General features: G+C 35.1%; 1 protein-coding gene across 1 annotated transcript in view; it reads left to right on the forward strand.

Moving 5' to 3' along the window:
* Positions 1-325: 325 nt before the first annotated feature.
* The window catches only part of HELB (DNA helicase B), a 27,867-nt gene continuing 9,553 nt past the window's right edge, over positions 326-18,639 (forward strand). The window contains exons 1-11 of the mRNA XM_039865933.1: positions 326-601; positions 1,931-2,341; positions 3,322-3,491; positions 4,622-5,503; positions 8,191-8,365; positions 9,496-9,637; positions 11,644-11,798; positions 13,778-13,859; positions 14,274-14,333; positions 14,997-15,225; positions 16,057-16,200. Of these exons, the coding sequence (XP_039721867.1) occupies positions 418-601; positions 1,931-2,341; positions 3,322-3,491; positions 4,622-5,503; positions 8,191-8,365; positions 9,496-9,637; positions 11,644-11,798; positions 13,778-13,859; positions 14,274-14,333; positions 14,997-15,225; positions 16,057-16,200 (2,634 nt within the window). The 5' untranslated portion in view covers positions 326-417. The remainder of the gene's footprint in view (positions 602-1,930; positions 2,342-3,321; positions 3,492-4,621; positions 5,504-8,190; positions 8,366-9,495; positions 9,638-11,643; positions 11,799-13,777; positions 13,860-14,273; positions 14,334-14,996; positions 15,226-16,056; positions 16,201-18,639) is intronic.

Below are 18,639 nucleotides of genomic sequence, written 5' to 3' on the forward strand. Positions count from 1 at the left end.
AGCCGTCTTGAACGGCATGTAGATTTTTGTTCTGGGGGGGTCTCGTTTTGGAGGGCTTGCTTTTCCGGCCCGCTAGGCTCACCAGATGTGGCCCTCCCCGCGAGTCTCTCTCCGCAGGAGACGTCGTAGGCTACGAGTTCAGTAGGTGCCACACCTGCCACTGCCCAGCGGGCGGGTTTTGCCCAGGCACCGGGTGGAGTCTGCCTGCGGTGCGCAGCAGGAATAGCTCCTCCCGCGTCTGCGCGTTGCCCTGCCCCTACCCCGCGCCCTCCCGGAGCCTCCGCCGCCGCCCCGCCCCGCGCGCGCCGCGTCCTGGGAAGTGCACGGTCTCGCAGTCGCGCCGCTGATTGGCTGTTGGTGGACCTGTTCCTAGCCGGGGTGTTCTGGACTTGGGGTCGAACTTCGGGGAACTGAGTTATGGCTTCCTTGAAACCGCTGTTGCGCGAACTGCAGGGACCTCTGCTCCCACTCAAGGACCTGGTGGAGGAGAGCGATGACTACTTGGAGGAGGATGAGGAGGATGAAGAGCCGGTGTTCGTCGATGCCGAGGAGCTCTGCAGTGGAGGCCTAAAGGCTGGCAGCCTCCCTGGGCGCCTCTGGGGTGAGGAAGCACCCTGCCCCCCGGGGATGGGATTGGAGGACGAATGAACAATTTCCCATTGTGGCCTTGTCTCAAGTCAGGCGCCCTGTCGCTGTTAACAGACTTCCTTTGGGATGGCCTAGCTGTTTTGTCCTACTACGGATAAAATAATATTAACACTATGATAGCAGGGACTTGAGCAAGTACTATGTGTTAAGTTTAAGTTCTGCATGTATTATCTCATGTAATGTTCACAGCTCTTTGAAGTCGTTTTATAGTCGAGGATATTTATAACAGGCAATGTGGGGGCTTTTAACTACTTCCCTTTCCTGCTTTTAGTCAAATATGTGGTTATTTTTCAGCTACTTAGAAAACACGCATACTTAAGAAGAAACACCTTAAGGCATTATTGATTGATTAACCTTGTGTTCATAATCTGAATATCCGTGTTTACCTATGGTTTCATGTGCCATAAATTATATCTGTTTGCACATTGTGACTGATATTTAAGAATATTTTAGTGTTCAGACCAGTGCTGTCCAGTAGAATTTTCTGCGATGATGGCATTGTTATGTATTTGCACTGTCCGGAACAATAGCCCTTAGTCACATGCGGCTATTGAGAACTTGAAATGCAGATAGCGCGACCGAGTAGCTGAAATTGACATTTAATTAATTTTAGTTAATTTAAATAGTCACGTGTGTGGCTGGCACAGATTTAGACAGAAAAATACCCTGCAGGGATAAGATGATGAAGTTGCTGCCTTACTAGAGCTTACCCGCTAGTGAATTAAACAGACATTCTGTAAACAATCACAGAAATAACTGTAATATTACTTAGTGCTTAGAAGGACTAGTAAGTAGTGCTATGTAAGCTTATACGTATGAGATCCAAGGAAGTGACAGTTAAACTGAGGTCTGTAGTAAATGGGATAAACAAAAGGAGGAGACTATTTAAGGCAGATAGAACAGCTTATGCTAGGGCCCTGTGGTGGGAGGGACCACGGCATTTTTTAGAGACTGCATGAAGTTCACTTTTGGCTTAGTTCAGAGTAGCAGAGAGAGGACTGCTTTTAGAAGAAGATCAGCAGACTTTTGCCATGTACCTACCATGCTTACCTCTTGGAATACAAAGACAAATGAAACATTGTCATATTCTAGAGAGCTTACAGGGTAGTAGAGGGAGACACATAAGTGGTAAGTGGAATGTGGACACCCTAATGGACTTTGGTATAGGGTGCTCTGTGTGTGGTGGTGGTGGTGGTGGGAGTGTTCAAGAAAATGGTGGATTTGATAAAATATGGGGAGAGAGATTTTTTAAATATGCTAAATTAACTTTTCTTTGTTAAAGTTGTGATTTTTGATGAAAACACTCAAGAGAAGTGTGAAGTGCTTGGACGTTTTCCATTAACGGGTCCTTGGTGGCGAGTGAAGGTACAAGTAAAGCCCGTGAGATCAAGGAACTATCAAGTTCAAGGATTTCCATCTTACTTTTTACAATCTGATATGTCACCACCAGATCAAAAACATATCTGTTCCCTCTTTCTTAAAGACTGTAATGTCCCCAGTGATCATATAAATAAATTTTTAGCTTGGGTATCTAAAGTATCAAGCTTTAAAGACCTCAACTTTGAAAATCTTTGGGAAACATTAAGAACTTTCTACAAAGAACTTGGGAGGAATGGTCAAAAACAATCGACACAGACTGAACAGAAAGAGTCCCAACCAGATCACGAAATGTGCCTTCCTGTGGAAAACACAAGTAGGTGTGATTTTTATCATAGAGGTTTAGTGTAATTGAGATGCTTAATGACTAGCGTGTTTTAAAATATTGCTGCTATGGTATCTTGGCATAGTTATTTTTTTTAAATAACTATGGTGAAAATGTCTTTATATTGCTTTTGGAGCATGTCATTGACATTCCAAAATGTCGGTGTGTTACAACTAAATATAAAGTTTTTATGCCTGTTGCTCTTATGCAGTGAATTTATAAAGAAATACAAAACAACAAAATTCCAGGTTTTCCTCATCTTTAATGTGAAGAAATTGAGTGAGATGATCTTTAGGCTTTTTTCAGTTCCTTTCCTGCTCCAATTCTGTGTTTCTCTCTCTTTCTTTAAGTTTTGTGTCCATAGGATTACTTTGAGTCATTAAGAAAAAGTTCAGTTGTCAATTAGTCTATTTAAGAAAGCAGAGGAAAAAAGTAAGAACACGAATAATCCATTTTGGAAAAATTTCAGTCTAAAATGACTTAAAATAATTTTTTAAATATGGTTTGTTATTTGGACATTCACATATATAGATGGAATGTTTCATTTCTTAGTTATATTGAATAAATTTGGCAGAATGTCATCGAATGACTTCAGTGACAAAAAGATCATGATTATAGTCAGAAAAATGATTATAAAGGCTAATATGTAAATAACTTATGTTTTATGCTTAGCTTTGAATTCATATTTATATTATCGAGTCAAGAATTTTATTCTAGTTGTTTGCAAGCAAAAGGAAACAAAAGGCTAAGAAGTAGCTATCTGAGCATTTAAAAAACATAAATTTTGGTGTTAAACACAATGAACAAAAGAAATTGTTATAATATCGATTTTCTTGCTGGTTAAAGTAGATTTATTCATCTCTCTTTGATTTGGATTTCTTGAACTGATAGTGCTTAGTGAAACAGTCCATCAAATCTCTTGTTCTGTGAGCTAATTTGTATGTTTTGATTTATTTTCTGATATCCTGTAGTTCCATTTATAAATGTAATGACAGCGTTGCGGTTTCCAAAAATAATGGAATTCCTTCCAGTTCTTCTGCCTCGACACTTTGAACAGCTAATAAGCTCAGGTTCCAAAGAGGTGTTGGAAAAGATAGAAGAGATTTTAGGTGCATGTCCGTGGAAACTTGGGTTTAGTAAAGTAAGTACGACATTTGCTTAGCTTTTAGTAATTATATATAAGGCAGGATATCTCAAACTTGACAATTGTATCTCTTTCAAAGGAAAAAAAATTGTATGGACTTAAGTGTTGATTTATTTTTCTTTGAGTGTTACAACTAAATATAAACTTTTTATTTCTATAGTTCTTATGCAATAAGTTTATAAAGGAAAACAAAATAACAAAATAAACGCCATTCAAATTAATAATAATTTACTTATATAATTTAATTTAATATGACAAGTTTTTTTGTAGTTTAGTTACCATTTGCAACTTGAGTCTAAATTTCATTGGAGACACAAGTTCTTATGAGTTTGGCAAATCCATTCTGCTGTGCAACTCAGTCCCCCACTTTCCCATTTGAACTTTTGAAAACTTTCACTATTTATATAATACAGCATAATATCATTTGATTTTTTTGGTACAGTAATATCATTTACAAATGACTATACAGTTATTATTAAAGACCAAGAGCAGTAAAGTGGCACTATGTGGTGTTGGAAACCAAATGTGGCACTTAAATTTTGGCAGTACTTGGTTAAAGGTGGCTTTCCAAATGCAAATACAATTTAAAAATTCTGAGATAATTTTTGGATCCCCAAGAATGTTGACAGACTCCCTGTGGAGGTGATGGTATAAAAGAGAGAGCTCTTCTGTAGAGAAAGACTTTCCATAGTAGGGAGTTAATACAAAAATATCTAAAATTTAAAATAAAATTAAAGAATAGTAGAAGCAATACTTAGAAACGCAGATTCTGGAAGAAATAGCAGAAAGTATTGGAAATGCCTTTAGAGACATGGAAAGGGTGAGTCAGGGAACTCCTGTTTTTAGTGGTAAATCTCAGAGTGTTTATTTGACTTTTAAAATCAAGTGTACTGTTTTGAGAAAGTTTAATTTTAAAATTATATAGATCTCTAATCACAAGACAGTCTATTAAAAACTTTAGTGATGTTTTAGGTACATAGTTTTTGTTCTCCAAATTTAGTTAAAATAACGTGTCTAATGGGACTTAAAAAATTATTAACAAATAACACTGCTTTTACTATAATTCTAATACTACTCATCAACATTTATAATTTTTATAAAGCAACTTGAACTTTGTTTTCTTAAAGATAACCTACAGAGAACTGAAGCTTTTGCGATGTGAGGCGAGTTGGACAGCGTTTTGTGAGTGCAAGTCTCTTATCCAGTTGATGACTGATTTAGAGAAGAATGCATTAATAATATATTCTAAACTGAAACAGATATGTAGAGAGCATGGGCACACGTATGTAGAAGAAGCTGATTTAACCTCTCAGTTGTCAGACCAAATGTCTTTTCTTGATGTTTGGATGTCTCTGAAGTTTTTGAAGGATATCAATGTGGTGACATATAATAAGAGGGCCTGTATTTTTCCTTATGACCTTTATCAGGCTGAAAGAGACATTGCCTCTTCAGTAGGTGACCTGATGATGAGGCCTCCATGGCATTTACATGTCGATGTCAAAAAGGTGCTTGCGTCTATTCATATCACAAAACCTGAGAATTCAAGAAGTGATGATACATTGAATGAAAGTAAACCTGATGAAACAAGCTTAGAAACTTCTGCGGACATTCTGAATGCACAGGAGAGTGGTGACCATATTTGGGATACGGGTGAAAATGAAGATGATGCAGAAATAAGTGACGATCAACTGGATCAGGATCAGGTGGCTGCTTTGAAAATGATTTGCTCCAATGCTGTGACCGTCATAAGTGGGAAAGGTGGTTGTGGGAAGACCACAATTGTTAGTCATCTTTTTAAACATATAGAGGTATTGGAAGAAAGAGAAGTGAAAAAAGCTTGTGAGGACTTCGAACAAGACCAGGATGTGCCAGAAGAATGGATTGCCTTTACCGAGCAAAGTCCACTGAAGGCAGACAAGGCTATAGAAGTTTTACTTACAGCACCTACAGGGAAAGCAGCTGGCTTACTGAGACAGAAAACTGGTTTTAGTGCTTATACGCTATGTCAGGTAAAACCTTTTATATTTTTTTTTCTCTAGAGAAAACATTTGCTTTAAAGACAAATTTTACTAGTTTATTTTTCATTTCTTCCTGATGACCATCAGTAGGTATTTCCTGAATGTCTTCCAGATCCCTGCCTTATAGTAGCTAATCCTAAATGATCAGTGCCATTCGAAACAACCAATCCGTAAACTGTTACTGGTTTGCAGTGAAATAGGAGCTAGTGTAGAAAGTCAATCACTGTTTCTTTCAGTGAGAAGTTCTTATGAAAAAAAGTCAGCTAAACTAAGGTATATGCCCAATGATGTAGTTAGTTTAGATTCTGACACAGGCTCTCTTTCTTATTGGGACTGGTTAAAAACATGTCATAGTCCACAGACCATATTTTAAGAAGCACTGGAGTTGGAAGGAAAAAGTTTATATTGTGTAGAGTGGAAAGTTCCATGGAATGAAGACTTTGATGATCTGGTTTAGTTCTTTATCTCCTTCATCCGCAGCAGTGCCTGGCAAATAGTAGTTACATAATAAAAATTTCAAATGAATTGATGTGCTTGAAAAAAATAATTTTGGCTGTCATTAAGAATCACGAAGTTTTAAACTTGTAGAGTGTTGTTGGTTCCTCTAGCCCTGACCACCATTTTGTAGATCAAGGAACTTAGTTGTTGGAAGATTTCTGAAGGAAAATATTAGGGGAAAAGCCTTTTTGAAGGTATTGAGGAAAAGGATCATAGTGTGTTGAAGGTTTTGAAGTGACTGCATTGATTGGAGTGAAGTCTGTGTATGGCAAAATAATGGAAAAACTTTAGTTTAGACTGAGAATTTGAGCTTTAAAGTTGGTAAAGTATTTTGACATATCATTAGATCCTTGATAAACCAGTGAAGTGGGTAAATGATGCTATCTCTGTTTTACAAAAGAGCCAGTTGAAATTTGAAAATGTTAAACGACTTGCCCAAGATCTTAACCAGGTGCAGAACTAGCACTTGATTTCAGATTTCTGACCCCTGCCCACCGCCCCCCAGCCCCAGCTTGTTGTACTTTCTACAATGCCATAGTTTCCTCATTTATTGTAGACTTTAAAACCTAACAAAGAATCTTGGACTTCATTTACTGGGAAGTCATTACTGGGTTTCTAAGCAAGGAAGTGAAGCGAAAGCAGTTTTAAAGAAGATTGCATAGAATTATAGAGCTACGAGCCGCCTCAGAAATTACTTCGCTCACTACTTTTATTTGTTACGTGAGTGAACAGAGACCTGGAGAAGTTCAGTGTAGCTCATTAGTGGTGAAAGGATCTTCCGATCAGTTTATGATTTTTCCCATTACACTTTCATGTCTGATTAGTCTGAAGGATTGAATTAGAAGAGGAGAGGCCAGAGAAGGATCGTTATTAAATTTCATCTTATGTTCCAACTCCAATCAACTGGTAGTATCTTAATATCTGCTTGGGATACTGGGAGAATATTACTGAAGTCACATTTAGGCTCAGGAGAGAGTATAACGGCATAGGAAGAGCATTAAGGTGGCACTTATGTCACTTATTTATATCCTTGGAGGATACCTGATATAGCAGATAAAAATATAGATAATTTGAAGTATAAATATGTATCAAATATTGCATTAAAGATACTTGTACTAAACAGTCATTTGTTGTTTATCTGAAATTCAAATTTAGCTGCATGTCCTGCATTTTATCTGGCAGTCCCATCTTGGGTTAGTGTGTAGGGGAACCTGACTGTAAGGTTATTAGAGTAATCTAAGTAATCTCATAGATGGGACCTTTATTGAGTTGGTAGCACTAGAAATACAGTGGAAAATGTCACTCAGGCATTTCTAAGATAACTAATTGAATATAAAAAAGAAAATAAAGGGAACAATTAGCAGTGATTCCAAATGTTCTATTGTTGAGACAAGGCCACTGAAAGAATGGGTTTTGCAGAGAATTGATGCATTTGGAAAGGAAATATGAAAGCTTTTACTTAATAGACATGTTGAATCTAGTTTCAGTAGAAAGCAAAGATATACCATTTAAAAAATCTGTATATACAGTATATATATATTTATAATATAGAAACCTTTCTGGAATGATAGAGATCAAAATATTTAACATTATCTGCCTGTAATTTTACAAATTTTTTCTCATCTATATTTTTTAAATAGTAAATATTACCTCTGTAATAAATAGTGTTTTGGTTGTTTTGTTGTTGGCGGCGATAGTTTTTTAAATGTTGGAGAAGTAAGGGAATTTAGAATACTAGATGAAAAAGTGGTATTTTCATAGATTGAAAAGGCAGCCCTTTATTACCAGGATGAAGTATTATAGTGGGAGAAGAGGAAGGTTTAAGTGATTGGGTTAACTCAGAAGGCCAAGAGAAGGTTTATTTGGGAACGGAATCTGATCAAAAGCGATAAGAGAAGGGTTGAGATTTTTGCAGCGGAGTATTGATGTGTGTGAAGCTTGTTAAATTAAACACACTAAGTAGTTATTAGGAAGCACTTTTTTGAATGATTTGATCTATGTTTTTTATGTATTCATCTCTATAACTTTTGTATTCTCCATTTTTCAGCCTTTCCCTCTATATTACGCTACCTACACTCCCCATGCCCCAATTTAAGAGTTTTGTTTTAAAATAACATATAAAATATATAAATATGTAAATTTTATAACCTGAACTTAGAAATGTCATACTTTGCTTGCAGATCAATTTTAGCTTCTATTTATGGGATAAAAAATCAACCAAAGACAGTCCATGGAAGTTTTCTTCGGTGAAAGTTCTGGTTGTGGATGAAGGGAGTTTGGTATCTGTAGGGATCTTCAGATCCGTTTTATATTTATTACTTGCACACTCCAAACTTTCTAAGCTTATTATCCTCGGTAAGTTAAAATATTGTCGTGATTCCAGTTGTTTAGTTCAAAGCATTAGCATTGTGGTTAAGTGGCTGCATATACCATTTCGCTGCTTTAATATCTATATCCTACAGGTAAGAAGCCATTTGAGATCAATCTGACCACTCTCTTCAGAAGTTAGGGTGGTTCTTTAAGCCAGGATGTTAGCAGGCTAGGATGTGAATGAAATAGAGTTGTGAGGAGTTACTACTGATCACCTAAATGATTACTATTAAAATGGTAAAAATGTCATAGAGTAAATCAGGATGTAGATTTATTTGGAAATAATAAAATAGTCTGAATTATAGACCATTTAAAAGTAATTTTATAAAGTAATAACTCAAATTAGACCTCACCAGCCTCTTAAGTTGTTTGCAATTCTGGTGAGATTCAGTTAGATTCTGTGGGGTAGTGCTAATACTATGATTTAATGGAGAAAAAAAAATAGAATTATAGTATGAGAATCGAATTGTATATAAGTAAATTTTTTTAGGTACTTGGAGATATTTTATAAGTAGTTGATTCTATTAGTGGCTTAAGCATTCTTCCGTCTTCCACCCAGAAAATAGTTTTTCTTATCTCTAGGGTTTGTTTGTTTGTTTGTTTAAAGTAAAAACAAACAAAACCAAAATGTTATCATTACATTACTGGAATTTATCTGTTATCAAATGCGTTGAGTTTATTTTTTATATGTTTATTTTATTTATTTGAGGCCATAAATTCTTCCATGTTTAAGTCAGATGTTGAGCAAGACTGAATAAGTGACTAAGTACTAGATATGTAAGGCCTGTTTTTTTCTTTACACATTGGCTAAGATATATGCCCCTACACAGTTTGCCTGTGGTTATAGGTATGAAAGAAGTTTGATTCAAATTTTACCTTGTTGTGTTTTCACTATTTTTTATATCTTACATTGTTTAACTTGAATGGATCTTTTAATTCGTTTAATATTTTTAAAGACAGTGTTCTCAAGTAATTCTAAACGAAGATTTTTTCGGCTTTTTTTCTCAGAGAAGTCTTTATAACATATGTCAGTAGGGAGAAATAAAAGTAATTTCAAAATTGGAGGACCCCATTTACCTAAAACCTACTGTATTTATTTTTTTCCCCCATTTTAGGTGATATTAGACAGTTACCCAGCATTGAACCTGGTAACTTGCTGCAAGACCTTTTTGAGACTCTTAAGTCAAGAAATTGTGCTATTGAACTAAAGACAAATCATAGAGCAGAATCTGAGCTAATTGTGGACAATGCTACAAGGTATACTATAAAATTTGTTGTATTCAAAATAAAATGTCAAAAAAATACATACTAGCTTTTGAATTAGGGTGAGTCAGTGCGGTGCATTTACTATGCCCTTTCAGCAAACCTATACTTCATTTTTATATATATATATATACCTTTTTCTCCTCAGTTGGAAATATAAAGTTAGTATTTTCATTACTGATCCAGCATAAATTATTATTGAAAGTTAAAAATGAATAAGCTTTCCTCATTTAAAAAGTGCACATGTGGATTAGAGTCGCATCAAGTTTAGGGACTAAAATAAGCCCAAGGGAAGCAGAGACTTAGAAATGAGTTCAGTAGAGTTCAGGGGAGAATTCGGGAAGAAATTTCCCATAGTTTTTGTAGGGAGCCCCAAGCAAAAGGAGAAGGGGAAGGGGAAAGGAAAGGGCAACGGGGTATGTCACTCCTTGATGAGTCTTGGTGGCACCCAAGGCCTATTACTCTCCTTCAAGTAGGGAAGAACGCTTCTCTTTCCTTAGTTTTTGTATAAGCCTTTAGAGTGGTATTTTATAATAGCTATAATGAGACCTCGGAATACTAAGAGACTGTTTCATTCATTGGCCAAAATTTATCTTTGTTTTGACTCTCTTTTACAAGATACTGTTTTTATTGCTTGAACATTCTCTTGGTTGGATGTCAGCAGAAACAAGAACACTAAAGCCTTCTTTCTCTGTGTCCCTGTCTATCCTACATAGGATAGTGGGAATAGAGGAAGAATTGACAGGAATAGGGTAGATGATATAGGTTTGTATTAAGACATTAAGAAAAATAATGCAGTTGAATGTGTACTATTCTTTTTCTATAACCCTTCTGCTCCTACCTAAAGGCTACTTCATTTCGGGGATGTTGGTAGATGATTAATCATTTTAAAGTCTAAAAAATCTTAGGAGAATCTAAAGCACATTAGATTTCTGTGAACTAGGTTTTATCTGAAACTTAGGAATTTCTTTAGTAACCCTTTTAGATAATTGGGGCTGAGCTGTGTTCCTTTCATCATTTCTTCTTAATCATCATCATATTTAATGACAGAAGGATCCCAGTGGTATCAGGGAAAAACCCCTAGAGATAGAAATATGTTATATGTCTTGGGTCAAAAGCAAAACAGGAAATCCATGGTAATTCTCAGTCTCACAGAAATTAAATCTGGATTATTTCCAGCAGAGACAGTCTTCTTCCCTCTCCTTTCTTCTCTTGCAACCCTTTTGGGAAGGGTTGAAGGTGACGCAGTAGGGTACCACCATCTTTGACAGCCAGGCTGCTGTTAGGTCTTTGCAGGGAGTCAGTTTTCTTCCAAATACGACCAAGAAGAGACTCAATTATGACAAGGTGCCTACCCTTTACTTGGTTTTCTAATATAATTTGCTAGTCTTGGGAAGTATAACAAAGGGGAGATGAGGAGATAATAGAAGCAAAGAAAAGATGTGGATACTCGGGTCAACTGGAAAAATAAGGCCATGTGTATGATATACACAGAAGAAAGGAGAAAAAGAAAGAGTATGATGTAAGCGTGTGGATAAAGCCCCAAAGAGTGCAAATTAATTTAAATAGAAAGTGACATGGAGCCAAATGGGCCCAGATTGGCCCCTAGGTCCCCTGCTTTTACCTCCGTAGCTTTGGGCAACCCACTAGTTGACTAAGCCTCATGTTGCTCATCTGTGAAGTGAGGATACCTAGTTTGTATGGTTCTTCTGCAGTCTGAAGAAAAGTAGGTCAGGTTCTCAGAATGGTGCTTAGTAAATTCCTTATCTTTTCAAATGCTTTGAATTTGCTGGGGATGGGGGACTGATTGCTAAATATAACTTTATGGTCCTGCTTATTCTATTTTAAAACTAATTTACTAGTTATAATGCATATATGAGTAGCCTTTTTGCCCTATTTCTCAATTAACAAATATTAATTATTGTAATGACATTATCTCTGATCATATATGAAGATGCATTTTTTGGATACTAAAGTTCTGGTATATTACTTTATTTAAGAATCTCAAAACGCCGATTTCCAAAATTCGATGCAGAGCTGAACATTTCTGATAATTCGACACTCCCTGTCTCAGTACAAGATAAAACATTTATTTTTGTCAGACTCCCAGAAAACGATGCCAGTTCTCAGTCGTCGAAAAGTGATCATCAATCTCGTAAGTATAAGCTTTTATGTTGTGTAGGCTAAGTATTTCATTTTTGTAATACAGTTATTAAATGACTAGTTATAATTTTATTTCATGGTAGGGATATATATTGCTAGTAAAAAAAAATTAGACACTGAAAATAAATGAACTAATTTATTAATCATCAAAAGCAGATTACCCTAGAGTTTTATAAAGAAGTAAGCTCTTGTCACAGCCATGCGAAGGGCTCAATAAATATTTGTTGAGTGAATAAATGGATGTAGATGATTAATTTAAAATAAAGCAAAGCCCCAGTAATCTAAGTTCATTCAGGAGAAAGCATATCTTAATGAAGTTTTTCATTTACAGCAACTGGAAAATAAATTATCTTGAGTACATTTGTGATACAAAAGTAATGGCTGTCAAACTGTTGCCAAATTGAGCCCTAATAGTTTTATTTCTTATGAAATGGACAAACATTGCTTCTAATTATGGGTGTTAAGATGACGCCATGACAGGGCAGAGAAAGAGGATGGGATAGGAAATCTTCTCCCTTATATATATGACCCCTGTCCCATCACTTAACCATTTGTATTTCAGGAATCATAGTGACAATGCCTGTGGAGCTGTTGTGAGGGTTGAGGGCACTCATCAGTTTCGAGGCACTGTATAAATGGTGTTTTTTTTTAATGAATAATAGATATTAATTATCTATTGCAAGTGAATTTATTTAAATTGATTAAACCTTTCGATCTTTATTTCTATTATAAACTTCCTTAGCAAACTTTTTAAAATAGTGTAATGGTTTACTCAAAATTGAATTAGCAAAGATTTAAATAATTATTATTGAGAATTTATTGTAGTTGCCACAGTTCTTAAGGGTATATCCTTCCTACTTAGCGACTTTCACTCTGTGAAATTAAGTAATATACAACTTTATCTGTAAGCCTTCCCTCATTTGTGCATGTCACCAATCTCAGTTCCCTTGGGTTAGTATTCATGTACATGTTGCAATATTCCTTTTTTCTTTTTAAATGGAATCATATAATACATAGTAGTCTGTAAATGCTTTGCTGGTTTTTTTGATTATAGAAATAATTTATATTCCTAAAAAAGCCGGTGGTACAGAAGTGTTTGAAGTCGTATTTCACTGTAATCTTCCTCTCACCTCTTCCCTCAAGACAGTTCCATAAAAGTCACATACCTAGTAAGAGCTGGGTATTTATCCTTTTAAACCTTATTATATCCATATATAAACCTATATTATTTATTTTAGGTTAAATTGGATTATAAGCTGCATATCGTTTTGTGATTTTTAAAATTAAATATATAGTGAATAATGAATAGATAATATTTATTTTCACGATAGCTCAGATAATAGTAAGTACTAGAACAGATGAAGAACATGAGACTTAGATGGTTCAGTAACTTGATCTCTTTGTTACTCCATTTAGATCCACCTAAAATATGGTTAGTTTTATTTCTGGTATCTATTGTTTACATTAATGAGAATGTACTTTAAAAAAAAAAGTCTGTTTCAGAATGGTAGCAGAAGTTAACTGATGCTATTTTTCTATCCTAATTAAAATCTTCATCTGGAAAATTAGTTTCTTCTTTAAGAGAATTGAATAAATATTCCTTAGAGTCATATAGTACGTTCTCATTGATAACTAATAAGTTACTGAGTAAATTATTCCCATTATCACAGAGTACAAAGACCTAAGACAAGCTTCATAGCCGAGCTAAAATTTTAGAGATGTTAAAATGTGACAAAAATATATATGTTAGAATCAATGAAATACAATGAACATATTGAAATACGTACATACTGATCTGTTAGATGTAGAGAGAGTGGAAAAAAAGCAAGGAGCAGAGCAGCACGATCTTTTTTGTGTAAAAGAAAACAACATTCTTCGACCCTTTAGCAGGAATTCTGAATTTGTTTCTCCATAGAAACAATGTTATAATTTCATGCTTTTCCACTTTAACTTTTTCTTTTGAATTACCAGATTTATATTCTGCTGTTACAACTTTACTTAAAGAAAACGACCTACAATGTGCAGAAACATCACAATTTATTGCGTTTAGAAGGTAAAGCATTTATAACATTTTAAAGTTTTTAATCCAGCTTTTAAATCTCATTACTTATTAATATAGTAATAATAAGTAATTAATAAGTAATAACATTACTTTTTAATATACTGTTTGAATAGGAGACTCTCATAGTTCATCACTGTTAATTCTCTCTTATTTTGAAGTATTTCTTTGTTAGACATGGCAGAGGGCAGTTTCTAACAGGGCTCTTTCTACCAAATTTTATATTTGGAAACTCACAGGAAACCTGAATGGAACAAAGGTTTATGCTGAGATAAAATGTATAAAATACTTTTTCCTGGAGAAAGTCCTGGAGTCGTTTTATAGAATCCAGTGTGTCATAATTATTGATAACAGAAATGAGCACAAAACATACTATTAAGGCGACTCTTGCATTTTCATGTGTTTCAGGCAAGACTGTGATATCATCAACGACTGCTGTTGCAAGCACTACACAGGCCACTTAGTCAGGTGAGCACTAAAGAACTGAAATCTTGAGGACAGTCCACCTTGATTTGCTGTTCTTTTGTTTGTTCTGAGATTTATCACGGTAGGTGATTCTATCACCTACAGGTAATTTCACCTTTTCATGTATGTAAAAGAGGATACAGATATGGACTGTTCCTCATAAAGTTGTAATAAGGACAAAATGAAATAACATACCTGAAGCACTTATTGCACTAGCTGGTATATTACCAACATGTTTTCATTTGCTGCTATTATTTTAATACCTTATAATTATTATCATAGAAATATGTGTAAGTGCTGTAGGACCTGAAATAGGGTAGTGATAGGAGAGATTGGAGAGAAGAGGATGAATTTAAAAAGTAGAATTAGTAAGATTTTTGGTAACATTTAGAATCGAGAGGGAAATAGGGACATCAGCATTTATGCCAGGACTTCTAACTTGAAAACTTTGGCTGGGAAATGTCACTGAGTCCGAGGTGGTACAGAGAGGGTAGTAATCACATCATGACTATGGGAGCCTGAGTTGTTGCGGTTGGGAGAACAAACGAGAAATAAAGTATGGAAATTATCTCGAGGACTGAATCGGATCTGAGTGGGAGTTTATGCTTAAATGAAATGAAATTAATGTTATCCAAATTTGATGATTGTTATCTTTTTCTAATCCAGAGACCATAAGAATAGACTTATATGTGGAGTCGGTGATAAAATTTGTTGTACTAAGAATGCATATCTCTCGGACTTACTGCCTGAAAATACCTCCAGCAGTCAGCAAAATAAAGAACTAGAGGCCAGCAGTGAAGTCTGTAATGGTACTGCTCATGGTTTTGCTAATAATAAGCATGACTTTGAAAGTGGCATTAGACTCTGCAATGGAGAAATATTTTTCATAACACATGTAAGTGACAACAGAAAAATAGTACCTTTTTACTTGTTAGAGATAGATTGATTGATATTTTAAAGATAGATTTTTTAAAAAATTGCCCTGGGTTTAATTTAGAATCTAATCATATCAGAGTTGACATTCTTCTTCTATAATTTTTTGTTAAGGAGTTTTGCATCCATGTTCATGAGGGATATTGGTTTGTAGTTTTCTAATTGTGTCTCGTTTGGTTTCGGTGTCAGTAATGCTGGCTTCATAAAATATTTGGGAAGTTTTCCTTTCTCTTATGTTTTCTGGAAGACTTTGGGAAGAAACATTTTTAATAAGTGTGAAATGCTTGAGTAACAAAAACAAGGGTCAAGTAACGCTATATTTTACAAAGCATCATTTCTTTGGTTGCTGCTCAAATATAGAAACTGTAGAAGTAATCACTTTTAATTTGTTCTCAATGTATAAACACCTTCTTAAACTTTATAAGTTTATTCTTTAAGGGCTGTGAGAAAAAGTAAACTCTTTGCAAAGAGCATATGCAGACTTAAGTACAAGAAATAAAATGTATAGACTTCAGAATAAGAAAGCCAACAAAGATTGTTTTCCAGAGAGTCAAATTTGATTAAGTTTCAAGGACCAAAAACTTCCATCTGTGTTTTTTAAATTATTTGGGTGTATATATATTTAGTTTGTGCTCAAGCATGAATTTTAAGCCATTTGAAATTCTTAACACTGGTAGTAAATGGACATGCCATTTTACTTATAAGGTGCTTACATTTTATGTTCAATCCAAAAATAGGATATTTTTATAGTACATTTGAAAACATACATCATGGCTTTTTGTTTTGGTGACAGGATAAAACTGATATAACTTCTGGAAAGAAAAGATTTTTGACCATTAATAATAGGGCTGGCCTGGAAGTAACTGTGGATTTTAGGAAACTAATGCAAAATTGTCGCATAAGACATGCCTGGGCAAGAACTATTCACACTTTTCAGGTAAGACTGGACATTTATGAAGCTGTTTAAATAGCTTGCTGGGCCATAGAGTACCTTGCATTATTTTCTTCCTAATTTTTATTGCTTTTATTTTTTAAATTAGGAAACAAAATGCACCGAAGTATGTAAAATACTACACTGACAATCTTTTGCTCTTTTTTGCTTCAGCACTCTTATTCAGGAACTAAGACGTCATAGTTCAGGTCTCACCTTTCAGGCTCTCCCCTCCAGCCAGGGATAGAAAGGTCAGGACCAGTAGGACTGAACTGGCCTCTTGCTTTAGTCTCTAGTGTCGCCTGGCATGGCACTGTTACTGACCTTGTCTTTACTGAAAATTTTGGTATTTTGTTCATCATGAATCTTCTTGGTTTAAATTTAGCTTTTGGTTTAAATTTTGATATTATATTAAAATATTATTTATCTTGATTGCTGAGTTTCTTGGCATCCTCTTAAATTTTATACCCTAAGCGAGTACCTCACTTGCCCTACACTTGTACTGTATCTTCCCATCTGCCTAAGAAGCAACTTCTGCTATAAATTTGTCCATTCATATAGAAACAAGGTAACTGAGATTTACACAAAGGGCATTGTAATGTTTATGTATTTTTGTGACTTGTTTTTTTGTTTGTTTAGTCAACTATTGTTGGGTATAATTTGCATACACATTTTAATTATAAAGGTGGATAAGTTTTGACAGATGTGTCCCCTTTCTCTACCCTTGCAAGGCAACTGCTTTTTATTTCGGAATAATTGTAGATTCACTGAAGAGTTGGGAAGATAGCTCAGAGAGATCCTGTCTTCCCTTTACCCAGCTTTTCCTAATGTGAACATCTTACATAATTCTGGTATTTGTAAAAACTAAGAAGCTACTATTAGTACAATACTATTTACTAATCTATACATTTTACTTGGATTTCACCAGTTTTTGTTCCAGGATCTAATCCTGGACTATACTGCATTTAGCGTAACTTACGTTTAAGCTCTATTTTAATACTCTTGAATTCTCATAAGTTATTTGTGGCTCTGTTATTTATCTCATTGTTTTGAGTTCCCCTCTCTGATATTGGTTTATTGCTTTAAAGATGAAGCTGCATCAACCTGCATTTTTTTTGCAGAAAAATTTAGGTTAGCCTGTATCTCCTACTATCTTCTGCCACTCTCTCACAAACATTAATTAGTGCAAGTTTTTTTTTTTTAAGTGCATGGTGTTATATTTGACTTACCCCATTTGTGGTCCAAAGAGAATTTGAAATGGCTTATAAAAAATACTCACAATTCAGCATGACTTTTAAAAATGATAAAGAAGTGATGTTAAGTGGAGAATAAAGGGAAGGACAGTCAGAGGATTCCTGCCAGATGTGGGTTGGAATGCTGATATGCATATCAACCTGTTTGCTTGCTAATGTAGACTGCAGTTTGGCTTTAAGTTCCCTTAAGACTAAATGTCTGAAAACGAGAGAAGCAGTCCGTTGACTGTGTCTATTGGATTAAAAAAAAAAAAAAAAAACAGTTGTGAGGAAGTGCAATATTCCTGGCTGTGAGATTTGGGAGAAATTTTTCCCATGGATCATTTTGATGGGGGGTCTTTATAATTCTGGAAACTCATATCATTCAATTCTGGAAAATTTTCTTGAATAATTTCATTAAGATTTCTTGTCCTAAATTTTCTGTTTTGTCCTTCTAGAACCTCTGTTATGTGGGACCTCCAGAAATAGTTTTATAAATTTCTTATTAATCTCTTTTATTTTCCGTCTCATTATCATTTTGTATTTTCTGAGCAATTTCCCCAAATTTATAATCCAGTTTTTCTGTTGCACTTCTGGACAAATGAAGAGTGAAGGTGTCTTTATTATTACTGGATTGAGATTGGAGTAAATATCTAAATTTTCTTTTTATTGAATCCAGCTCTGATTTCATGATCAAAATATCATCTCTTACCTCTGAGAACATTCGTGATTGTTATCTTGTATCATCAGCATAATTTGTTTCTTCCGAGTTCAGTCCAGTTCAACAAATATTTATTGAGTCAGAGTCTGTTCTTGGTGCTTACCATAGGCCAGTCCACGAAACAGACAGATAGATACCTGCCACTGTGAAGGTTACATTTGGTGGGGAAGAGTATAGAGACATACCTAACTGTTAATAAGTAAACTACATATTTTGTTAGAAGGTGGTAAAGGCTATGGAAAAGGGGTGAGGGTGGGATGCAGTTGTAATTTTGAATAGGTGGTCAGCGTAGGTAGGCCTCATTGAAAAGGTGGCATTTGTGCAAAGAGTTGAAAGAGGTAAAAGAAGTAACTATGTGAGTATCTAGGAGAAGAGCATTCTAGGTAAGGGAAAGAGCCAAGGTCAAGGTTCTTAGGTGGGAGCCTGTCTGACATATTTGAAGAACAGGAACAGCAGGGAGGTCAGTGTGGGAGAGTGGCAGAAGATGAGGTC

The sequence above is a fragment of the Pteropus medius genome, unplaced genomic scaffold, assembly GCF_902729225.1.
Source record: "Pteropus medius unplaced genomic scaffold, Ma_sr-lr_union100, whole genome shotgun sequence".
NCBI classification, from domain to species: Eukaryota; Metazoa; Chordata; class Mammalia; order Chiroptera; family Pteropodidae; genus Pteropus; species Pteropus medius.